Here is a 12,111-nt window from a genome sequence, read left to right on the forward strand (position 1 = left end):
ACTGTTCATACAGAGTCTAAAGCAGACAAACCAATCCAAACCTACCTCGGACTTTCCAGTGGTTTGCAACAAATCCTTCCACAGGTCTTCTTGTTTTGAGATATCAACCAGTGCATTCATTGCAGTTGCCCTGACAAAGCTTTCTCCATCCTGAATGCATTCCAGAATCCGTACATGCAACCTGTGACACTTGAACCAGCTACATAATTCATCTGTGAAAATATACATGTGACATTGTCAGTACAGAATACCGGCATACTGTTTTCAATTTTCAGTTTTAGGTTTGAAATACAATGCTGTGGACCTTACATGAACAAAATCCCATGCTTCAGTTTATGGAGTCTATTCATAAAGACTGATGTTATTATAAAGGGTGGATAAAAAAAAAAAACCCTGAGATATAGGTTTTCCCGGCCAATTTCGCAAAAATAGCATTCAAATTCATCTTGATAGCGGCCAATTTGAAGCGAAGTAGCGCCCTGCTGTCATTCCCGTGGTTCGTATTAGATTTCAGGCGTTCAAATTAGTTTGAAGACCTGACATTTTCATGTTTAACACATCCTAAATTGAAGTTTTGTCATTCGGTTCAAGTGGTCATTCAATCTAGCAGTTGATTTGGTTTGCATGAGATTCTTGTTTTCGTTTTCATTTCCGCGCATTCTATTTAGCACTTTTTTCATTCAAAATAAAAGTCAACGAAGGTATACGATGCGAGGCTTTTCATTTCTTTCACCTTTTCATTATTTCTGCTTCATGTCGTGGTCCAGTTTTGTGTTTTTGGCCCCTCCTCTAGGCAGGTTTTCCCGTCTGCCAGGTCTCTGATACGTTACTACAATTGACCTGGCAGTAGATATCTGTTCATGCAAAGATTGTCTGCAAGTTCAAGATAGTCTTGAGCATCAAACGAGCACGATCTACAATTGAAATTCTCATGTAATGCCCATGAGCTGGCATATTGATATTTCAAGTGCTTCAATCCAACAGTTTGCATGGTGATCAGAGTAGTGGCGAGTCTTGTGGGAGACAGGTTTTTATATTTATATTTCCAAACTGGAACAAAAGCGCTTTATCTTATTCTAACAAATAACAAACGACTTAACGACATTTCCACATATGATTGCTTAATGGTGAATTCGAATGACCAAACTTACACAGCTGGAAGCTCCGGCGAATTTGGATGCTCGTTTGTGCAATTTGCATTTGAATGCCCTATTGTTGAAATTGCATGATTAAAATGTGAAATCGCATGCTTTTAATGTGAAATTGATTGCACGTGCATTCAAATTCGTGCAAAAATGGGTGATTGGTCGCCAATTTGGCTGCCAAATCTGCTAACTTGGCCGGGAAATCTATATTATTGCTAATTGGAACAGAAGTAGGGCACATGTGAATCAAAGGGAGATATCCTCTGTCAGGGTTGAATCTCCTCTTGAAAATGACACCCTGATCATGTCCTTACATTCACGGTTGACTGAGCAGTGACCAATTTTATGAAAGGGTCTATTGAGAGAATTGCGCCACTTTCAATTGTGGTTTTTGTGTCATTTGTCACAGAGTGAAAGGCTATGGTTGCCAATTAAGGCGGGGGGGGGGGGGAGATTTCACCATGAAAAGTGGCGCAATTCTCTCAATAGACCCTTTCATAAAATTGGTCACTGCTCAGTCAACCGTGAATGTAAGGACATGATCAGGGTGTCATTTTCAAGAGGAGATTCAACCCTAGCAGAGGATCCCTTTGATTCACATGTCCCTTTGATTCACATGTGCCCTACTTCTGTTTCAATTAGCAATAATATCTTGGTTTCATTTTTTGGATCCACCCTGTATGTGGCAGGAATGACATTACATCTGACATCAATTAAATGATTTTTACATCACTTAAATATTATCTTACACGTCATTATTATCACAAAGGTGCAGAACATCAGATGTGTAGCATGCATCCCACAACAGCATTTCATATCCAATAGGAAAGCTCACAGTAACAAAAATACTACATTGCAAACTTTTATTCAATTTGCACAATATCCAAACATTGATGACTGCATAGATGGCACCTTGGATGCTATATGCATTCTTAATAAGGGAATAAATGTGTACTTGGGAGGTTTTAAACATAGTGTTTAATACCCACCAAGCACATATTTATTCCCATTCATAAATACCTTTTCGGTCAAAAAACAAAATTTTTGGGTCCAAAAATTCAAAACAAGTCAAAAACTAGACGTTGCCAACCATTTTGTTCAACAATTTTACTTCATGTTTTATGAAACAGCCCTCTGACTATAATATGGAACGTCCCTCTACAACTCCTTACCTTATAAAGAGATTGGCGCGTGTCGCACGTACTGTACGACGTCGCGCAAAATACAGTTGGGCTGGTGTAGTGTGAATTTCGGACTATGAAATACTGATTCACTGTAGTACTGCCCGCATGCCTACATGAGGATTGTGAACCTTCAACCATTTAAACGGTAAAAGGCACTTGATTTCATAGGAGTCCAAATTTCACATCTCACTGGAAAAGACCAGCCAGCCATATGTCTTTATCATCCATTTAAGACCGGCCACGTGACGGGCTCTCGACCAATGGGAATGGGTAAACTGGCTTAGGTATTTATGAATAATAAATAATAGTGTGTACTTATGTGGAGATGGTGTTGTTGCCGGACCATCTGCAGACGTTAACGTAAGTCCGTAGCGGTAGATTGGAGGGCGCCACCATGTGTCAGAGTGTGGTGATGCCACATTTCCACCTCCGTCGCTGATCGCTGCCTTAGGCCCCCCCCCCAAAAAAAAATAGTCGGTCTCTGGTCAGACCAAAGTTCCGAAATTGATGCGGCGCTGCGTTTTTTTGTTTGATTGTTGTTGATTTTTCAAGCTTGGATTGCACAGACAAGGTGGGTATTATTTTGCTTTTTTTTGGTGCCTCCGCACAGTCACTTATTTGTTCTGTAAGGGGGATAGCTTGGGGATGATCCGACCATCGCACGCAGTCACCTTCCATCCAGCGTGCTTGACCTCTAAAAAAAAATCTCTCGCCACTGTACAGAGTCCCATCTTACACAGATATGTGCACAGTATACCGTACCCGGTACCGTCACATGACACAATATCGAACGGTCTAAGAGTTTTCACTCCACAAATGAAGGACACGGAAATAAGTGGCATATTTCATGTATTTAGACACGCTATTCACAATCACCTCACGTCATCGGGTCGAAAACGTGTGTAGTTGACTAGCCCGGTAGCCGCCATTGTTGTTGATCAGTTGGCAGCAGCCTCGTACCCATGGTCTACTATCATTCGTTCGTTCAACATCAACCTCGTACCGGATCTATCACCCTGGTGGGTATACGAAGTCAACTGGCCGCCAACAAAAATTTGAGGCAATGCGGCAATAGAGGGCGCTGTACCACGAAAAATTTGAAAAAAAAGAAAGGTTGACGCGGATGATCAAAATCGACAAGCGCGCTGACCAGAGACCAACTAATATTTTTTTTTTGGCCCTATCGACCTTACATTTGCAGCCACAATTAAACAATTGTTGTCAATCTGAACCCCTTGGTGTCAAGTGTCTTATAATCAATACTTGGCACAACGCCAACCCCCTCCACAAGAGTCAGAAGTGGGATTGACTTGGCTTGCAATATATAACATCAATTTAAAGCGATCGGAGGCTGATTGTGGTCAAAAATCTGAACATAATATTCTGCAGGTCTCTCTTCAGAAAGCAGACTGAGAACAGACATGACGTCCACTATTAAATTACAACACGGTGACCAGAAGAATCTGCGGTTTGCGCTGGTTAAGGGTAAACTTCCTGTCCACGCACTGGAGGGTCATTTTGAAGGTGCTACGGGCCTTTCTTACACTGACGGTGAGGACGACATAATCCTACAAAGGGTCAACAACATGACCTTGCCCCCAGATGGAGATTGGGATGATCGAATATACAAGGTGGTAGTTTGAGAAGAGTCACTGGCCAAACCTGCAACTCTAGTCGCCACGTCAATGCAGGTGGTGATGACACCAGAACGGAGAATCCAGTTTTTGAGGGGCGAGATGAATCCAGTGGGAAATCAGTCCCAGCAGATGAGTTTGTGACAGTGATTACAAAGGCATTTGATCAATACAATGTTCGCGAGGATCAGAGGGGTCAATTTCTACGAGACTTCGAACAGGCCCGAAGATCGAGGTTAGATCCTTACTTTCTGGAGGCAAGAATGTAAAAGAGGCCCTGGTCTATCTCCAATCATCATATGGGGAATCCCTCACATGTGGTGAACTCCAATGTAAATTTCTTGAGCGCCGTCAACAACATGGAGAGTTGGTCCGACAATTCGGCATTGATCTTGAAAAACTGTTTCACCGCCTTAAGAAGAAGGATCCAAGCTTATACAAGAACCCAGAGATGACGATACAAGAGCAGTTTGTTGATGGAATCGAGGCCGAGGGGCTTCACCACTCCTGCAGAGATCTACTGGACTGTAGTCCATTGATCAGCGATCTTAAAGATTTGGCTGTAAAGAGGGCAGAATGGGAGCAAGCACATCATGATGTGGCCAGGCAGAGAGGAACCACATCAGCCATACAGACGAGGGAGGACGACCCTTTAAAAAGGTTGGAAGATCAGATGAAAATTGTACTAACCAAGCTGGATTCCCTTCAGCCATGCCCCCTCAGGTGATGTCTCCTCATTACCCCAGTCAACAGCCCCATTACACATCTGTCCACCCATTCAACGCCACAAGCGCGTCCCACGGAGCAGCCATTGGCTGGCAAAACAACACACCAAACTTTCAGACAGGTACACAGATGACCCTAATGTGCTACAACTGTGGCAAACCGGGTCACTTCTCCCGGGACTGCCTAGCCCCTCGTCATGGACCCCAGAACAACTATCAACTCACTCAGGCCCACCAACTGCCAACCACCACACCACTCAAGGCACATCTAATAACATGACGGGAAACTAGCTCCCTCTACTGTTTTGAGCCAGACAGCGAGGGGAGGTGGGGGGGGGGGGAAGAAGGCTCTCTAGACTGTGGAGCAAAGGAATTTACAGGCAAGGCAGCAGCTGAGTGTTTTATTGAAGATACATCGTTTAGCGGGCAACAGGTGCCTTGCCTTCTAGATACAGGTTCGATGGTCACTTCAATTAAGAGTGATTACTATGATAAACATTTGAAGGTGCGGGGTTTCCAATTGAGTAGCGTACCCAAGTATTTCCAGCTTCTGTCGGCAAATGGCACTGCTATACCATACACAGGCTTCTTCGAGACTGACATCACAGTGTTTGGAAACAACATTCCAGTCAGTTGCCGTGTCACGCGTAGCTGCTCTATTTTCTCGTCCAGACAACTGACGCAACGCGAGGCCAGCGAACGATGGCCGTAAGAAGGGCTTCCGAAAATTCGCAATTTTCATGGCAAACTGCAACCGATCAAGACAAACAAAGCTGTCTCAGGTAGTTAAAGACCTACTAAATACATCTATCGAGGTATTTTTTTTCTAAAAAAAAAAATGATTTCGATGAATTTTGACGATATTATATCACGGACAAGTCGACTAAAATTTATGTCATGAAATTTCCGGTTTTTTTGACAACGACGAAAGTCTCCGAAATGTTAATGTACTCAAAGGAAAGAATGAACCTTCATCTACAAAAAATCTCATGAACGTGATGTCCTTAATATCTTAAGAATTTGATGTACACCTAATGTTTCCAACAACTTCCATTTTTCACAGGTACTTTTTGTGTTTTTCTGTAGTCCCGAATACATCTCGCAAAATCTCGCGTACGCTTTTGGGCCACGCGTGCGCGACCTCGGGACAAGAAACTGAGGTCAAACAGGGCTGTGTGCGTGACACTGACTGATTCTGTCCAGGATGGTACTAGTCATTGAGGACTCTCGGGCATCCGACTCAACACCAGGTATTCTTGGAATGAATGTACTCAAAGAGTGTTTGAACAAGCTAGTAACCCCTCAGGGACAGATACATCTGCAGAAATCTAGACCACGTGACAACAGTCAAGTGTGGGAGAGAGCCATGCGTATGGTGACTAAACGTGAAGAGTTTACATCAAATCAAAACCAAATCAGCAGAGCAGATCTCCTTTGAGGTCCAGCAGTAATAGTACCCGCCAAACAGATGATTATTCTCCAGGCCCCAGCTTGCCCCAGTCCAGAAAATATGGCATATGACGCAGTGTTGGAACCCGGTGAGGCATCTAACCTACCTAGTAGTATTCAACTTAACAGATCATCAGTCAATGTCCGTGGGGGCAAGTTCTTAATCCCCGTCGCTAACGACACAGATCAAGATGTTCTCTCACCAGGGCATACCTGCATTGGCACTCTATACAACGGGGAGCCCATAACTCTGGAATGTGAAGCCGATGAACACAGCGAAAGACAGAGTTCAGCACATTCCGCTTTTCTGTCTGCATCTAACAGTGTTTCAACGCCATCATTGCTGCACACTCTGGAGTTGGGAGACAGACTTGTGCACTTGATGAAGCTGCCAGATTTGAGGAGCTACTCCAAAAATATGACGGTGTGTTCTCCAAGGGCGGTAAAGACATAGGCTACACTGAGACTATCAGACATCAAATCGATACCGGCGACACTCCCCCATTAGACAGAGATACCGCTCACTCCCGCCATCACAGTACCAAGAAGTGAGGGCACACATACAAAAATTGCTTGAGAAGGGGATCATTCGAGAGAGCTCCAGTCCTTGGGCCTCCCCAATTGTGGTTGTGCGTAAGAAAGACCAATTCGCTTGTGTGTAGACTACAGGCGGCTGAACAGGTGGGCAGCAAAGAGTGCCTTCCCACTGTCACGTATCAATGAATCCTTTCAGGCCCTCGGAAATGCAAAGTACTTCAGTGTCATGGATCTGACGTCTGGATTCTACCAAGTAGCCATGGAGGAGGGTGATATCAAACTTGCTGAGCTGGTTCAGCAGTCTGTGTCATTTGAGGTGGGGGAAATGGTGGCTCTAGATAAGTTACAGATTGGGGACCTTTCTTGTTAAGGCTGGGGAAATGAAAGTAATTATGTGCATGGCAGTTAGTACTATAGTGTAGCATAAAGTACTCTCTACATTATAAATAAACTTGATTATAACATTCATACCAGTTGGAGACCTCAGCAGTCTTTGCAGGAAACTTATGACTGAATCTCGGACTGCCCATTGCGGGTCACACATCCTCTTTGTCACAGTTTCTGCTAGAGTTATTGTAAGTTCCGTATGCTTTAGCTTCACAAAACACGTAGGAAGCAACAGGCCAAGAACATCAAAGCACTTGGAGACAACCTGGGGAAACAATTACAATCAAACTGTTGATTGTTCTTTGATATATTTCATCCAGTGAAATAAATATAAATAAGATGATCTGTTTCTGCATTGGAATTTGCCACAGTTGACAGCATTGGACAATGGTTTTTTTAAATGTGACTAACAAAGCCTATTTCCGTGGAGATGCTTGGAAGTGACTTTCAGTAAACACAGCCTTCATCCATTCCATAAACACTGTACACAAGAAGCACATGAAAGAGCAAGGTCACTCAATGAAAACAAATTGTTTAAAATAGTCATGCAACAACAGGGATGTCCATACATGTTTTGATTGACGAAACGTCTAAACTATGAAATACACTTAAGGTTAACCTTTTTCCCCTGCTATAGGCAGTAAAATGTTTCTGCAACAGTTTACCCTAAAAGGGTCGGTGGGGGGGGGGGGATTCTGCCCTCCCCCTCCACTTTTTTAACAATATTTTTTTCCAAACGCATGTTTCTTACCATGAGCTTTCATTACTTTCTGGCTTCAAGACTGGCGCACGTTTTGATATCAAATTTATGAGAATTTACCCATAGGGTCACCTTGCTACACTTCATGTACCTTGTACAATTGTAACTTGTGAATCGAAATTCTTAGATGTCACAAATTTGGTCTCATTTTGGAAATACACTAGGCGTATGGTAGTTTAAAATCACAAAAGCCAACGCTAAAGGGTTCAACGACAAAGCATGCAAGCACTTCCAGTTTGTTCCTAAACAGGTTATTACAAGGGCAAGAGAAATACCCTTTTATAGTGAGGTACCTTAGTGACAAAAATGCCAAGGATCGTGACACGGTGGACAAAAGCACCATTTTTTCACCAAAGCATCTCCATGGTATACCTTTTTCGAAAAAAAGACGGACGCAAAAAATTGGATGATGGGAAGGGCACAGCTAATTATTACATGAAATATATATAAATTGATAATATCTTCTGAACTACTAGCATCACAACAACAAAAGTCGCATCAAATGAAAGGGAACAACAAGATCTTTCATTTAAGTGGTATGTCAGGGGCGTGGAATGTAGTAAAGGGTGGTTTTTGGGGCCAAAAAGCACTTTTTTTTGTAAAAAAACCCCGATTTTTGGCTAAAATCATGTATTTTTGTTTGGCACCTTGTTTAACATGCAAATCGTATGTGTTATTGTGAGATTTTGTTTTTAAGTCAGAGAAAAAGGTTCAAATTCTATGCCAAAAGAGTTTTTGCAATTGATTATAATTTTTTGTAATTGATTATTAGTATCTTAAATGCTTACACTTGAAAAACATATACATTGATAATATCTTCAGAACGACAAGCATCACAACAACAAATGTGGTATCAAATTAAAGGGAACAACAAGATCTTTCATTTGAGTGGTACATCAGTGGGATGGAATGTAGTACAGGGTGGGTTTTTTGCCAAAATAACCCTTTTTGGTAAAACAAAACAAAATTGGTGCTTAAATCATGGATCATTTTGGCACCTTGTTTTAACATGCAAATTGTAAGTGGTATTGTGAGTTTTGGTTCTTAAGTCAGAGAGAATGGTTCAAATACTATGCCAAAAGAGTTTTCGTAATTGATTATTGGTATGTTAAATGTTTAAACTTATTCCAAAGATAGGCGGACAAAAAAAATGTAACATAAGTTACAGTCGGGTGCCTATCCCAGTGGATCTCAGTTACAGATTCATCACATGTCTCGTTGTCGAGCTTGGAGGGGTTGGGCAATCTGCCGGGTGCATCTGCGATCACCATCATAGCACCAGGTTTGTAGACATCGTCGAAGTTGTATCCTTGTAGCTTAAGACGCTGCAAGCGGTGTGGTGTACTGGCTAGGATTTTGCGCCAGATAGTAACCAATGGTTTTAATGGTCAGTGACAACAATGAAGTTGGAGCCGAATGAAATTGCAGCAGTGTCACAGCTTCCCTCTCGATATTCAAGAATATGCTCTGGGAAGAGGATCTATAGGCTCTTTGAGGAAAATGCGATGGGTTTACCTTCCTGGGTGTTGCCCAATCCTCTTTCAGATGCATCTACTTTGAGGATTGTTTCTATACCTGTTTGTCAGAGAATCGTAGCCTGGACTGAGTTCAGGGTTGTAAAAGAAGCTTGATGGTCCTCTTCCCAGAGAAATGGTACATCTTTTCGAAGAAGATCGCTGAAGGGAGCAACTTTGTCTGTGCAATTTGGGGTGTAGTGTGAGACATTGTTGACTATGCTAAGGAACCAGCAGTTTCCATCAGGGCGATGAGACATTCGGCCGCTCGTCATGCTCTTCAAGGGAGACCGAATACTGCAATGTCGTCACGGTGATTGTTCCAACGCATCAAGGCATCTAGCTTATTTTGCCATCAATATTTTTTGGGACCATTATCTTGGCTTACTGAAGCCGATGAATGGGCAACGAAAGCTGTTAACAACCAAATTGTATGTTGTCAGTTTTTCAGACTGCCCTAGATGAGCAGACAATACCCTGCTTTTGACGTCTAGCTTGGAGGAGAACCTTTCCAGTGCAAATTCTGGCTTGAGCTCCTCAAGAGTGGGGATCTTTAGAAAACATTATGTGTTTAGCTGCTTGGGATCTGGACACATCCGGAACGGGCCGTCTTTTTTGGCAGTTGCTGTGATAGAGCTGCACCCGTCCGTGTGATGGGAGACTTTCCGTATGACCCAGCCTTTCTCAGTCTTTTTCAGCTCGGCCTACAGTTTTGGTTTTGCATGAAAGCTGCACCTATGTGGCGGATTTATGTGGGACTGAGTATCTGGCTTGAGGTGTAGGAGAGCGCGTATCTAAGTCGTCGAAAGTATCAAACTGCATTGGGAGCCGGTCCTTCAGGTCTTGTATGTCTCTCACCGGAGTGGTAGTGGTCAGCCCTTTGGTTCCTGTGGGGGCCTGAGGCTTTGGGGGCAGTGTGCCAGTGTAGGTTTTGACCAAGTGTAGGGTGCGGCTCGTAGGGTGCGGCTCGTATAGTAGGGAACCCATTGATAGCTGGTCCTGGCACATTGACCACTTGGAACTTCTCACGTTGCCAGTCATTCTGCTGGTATACCCATAAGGTGTATCGAACCATGGCAGATGATTCCGGAAACATTATATGCCTTTATTGGGAGGGTTGGTTTCTCCAATTGTCTCCGTATTTTTGACGCATCAACGAACTGGTAAGGTATTTACACTCGAGTTTGTGTTAACCTCGTTGCAGACATGTTGCTAGAGATGATCCGGACAGATCACATCCAGTGTTCGGCGGTGCTCAGCTGTTGTACACATCATATGTCCGATGCTGATAAGGTAATGGAGTTGAATGTTTTGATGACTTGGAGACATCCAATCTTCTGCAGTAGCCTGAAGAGGCCTTTTCTACTGACGAAGGTCAAAGGGTTTCATCGGCTAGGTCGGCGGTCAGTACATCGGTCGTCGCTGCTCTCGGCACTTCTCCTGGAGCTGCCGTAAGTCGAAGACAATGGAGAAGATAATGTCGATCTTTAATCTTTCAGCTCTGAAACCGCACTGCCTCTCAGGGTATATGCACTCAGCTAGCAGCTGCGATCTGTTCAGCACTACAAGGGCGAAGGCCTTCTTAACGATACCGAGGAGGGAGATTCCTCGTGTTGCACAGATCTGGGATTGACGTCCTGGCGATGTTTGAAGTATGGGCGTCTTTTTTGCCTTGAGTGGTGGATCTGTTTATTTGGGAGTGGTCTGTATTACAGTCAGCGCTGCGTGTGATGAGAACGCAATTTCGTGAGGGTCTTCCTGTGATGATGAGATGAAGCTGAAGCCAGTGACGGGATCTGAGGTGCTTCTGCAGCCTCTGCCCATTCTCAGTTAGCTTGCCAACGCCAACGTGAGCGATGCAGCTGGGCCAGGAGTTGTGGTCAGATCCCACTCGGGCGTTGAATTCGCCAAGGAGGTACAGTTGTTCTACGACAGGGATACCTCTGATGGTGGTGTTGAGTTCCTCGTAGAACTGGTCCTTAGAATTTTATTGGAAGAGGCTAATGTTGAGACGCTGTGCTATGCAATGGAGTATTTCAGTGGAGATAGGGCTGCTCATTTCTCCATTTCATCCCAGCACATCCTAACCGATTTGACCCCAAATGGATTAGGCTTACTCCTGACTTATTCTGATTGTTTATGGGCGATTCCACGACAACTTTACATTTTCAGGCACTTTGAGACGTAAAAAGGAGTCTCACCACTAAATGCATTGGTTTCAAAAATCAATTTCAACATAATGAATACAAAGTGGTAAGCTTTTATTTGTGGGCTGTTGCACAACAGTTTAAGCTTTTTTACTTTCAATATATAAAAAGAACGTAGGCCTATGCATGATTTGTTGGAGGTCTTGATTCAAAAGTCTCCTCAAACTGGGCATGCATTGATAAAAGTAATGCACACCATCTATTTGCTGGTAACTAAACTATGTATTAGGCCAAAAAAAAAATGATAGTAAACTGTTCTGCTTCTGGTTTCCCTACCTACCCTATTCCGACAGCCCCTACCCTAATTTGTTTTATGGGAAAAATGAGAAAAAAAAGAACCCAAAACAATCAATTTCTCCCTTTCACCCTTGACTACACGCAGACGCCTCCATATATGATTGTACACAAACAAAAAATCCTTACCTACCAACCCTGTTTTCAAATGCCATGTAATGGGAAGCAGAACTATTTTTTGGGCCTTATCAAGGTAATACAGGAAATCTTAAGTCCCATTTTGGCCCATACCCTAAAATGGTGATAACTTTCCTTACGGTAACTGCAGTTTTTCC

At 43.3% G+C, this 12,111-nt stretch overlaps 1 protein-coding gene across 1 annotated transcript in view; it reads right to left on the reverse strand.

Moving 5' to 3' along the window:
* LOC119745327 overlaps nucleotides 1-12,111 on the reverse strand; it is a 40,188-nt gene that overhangs the window by 1,915 nt on the left and 26,162 nt on the right. The window contains exons 9-10 of the mRNA XM_038221615.1: nucleotides 7,146-7,326; nucleotides 46-212 (exon numbers count right to left, since the gene is read on the reverse strand). Coding sequence (XP_038077543.1) covers nucleotides 46-212; nucleotides 7,146-7,326 — 348 coding nt within the window. The remainder of the gene's footprint in view (nucleotides 1-45; nucleotides 213-7,145; nucleotides 7,327-12,111) is intronic.

Source organism: Patiria miniata, unplaced genomic scaffold (assembly GCF_015706575.1).
Source record: "Patiria miniata isolate m_02_andy unplaced genomic scaffold, ASM1570657v1 HiC_scaffold_7, whole genome shotgun sequence".
NCBI lineage: Eukaryota > Metazoa > Echinodermata > Asteroidea > Valvatida > Asterinidae > Patiria > Patiria miniata.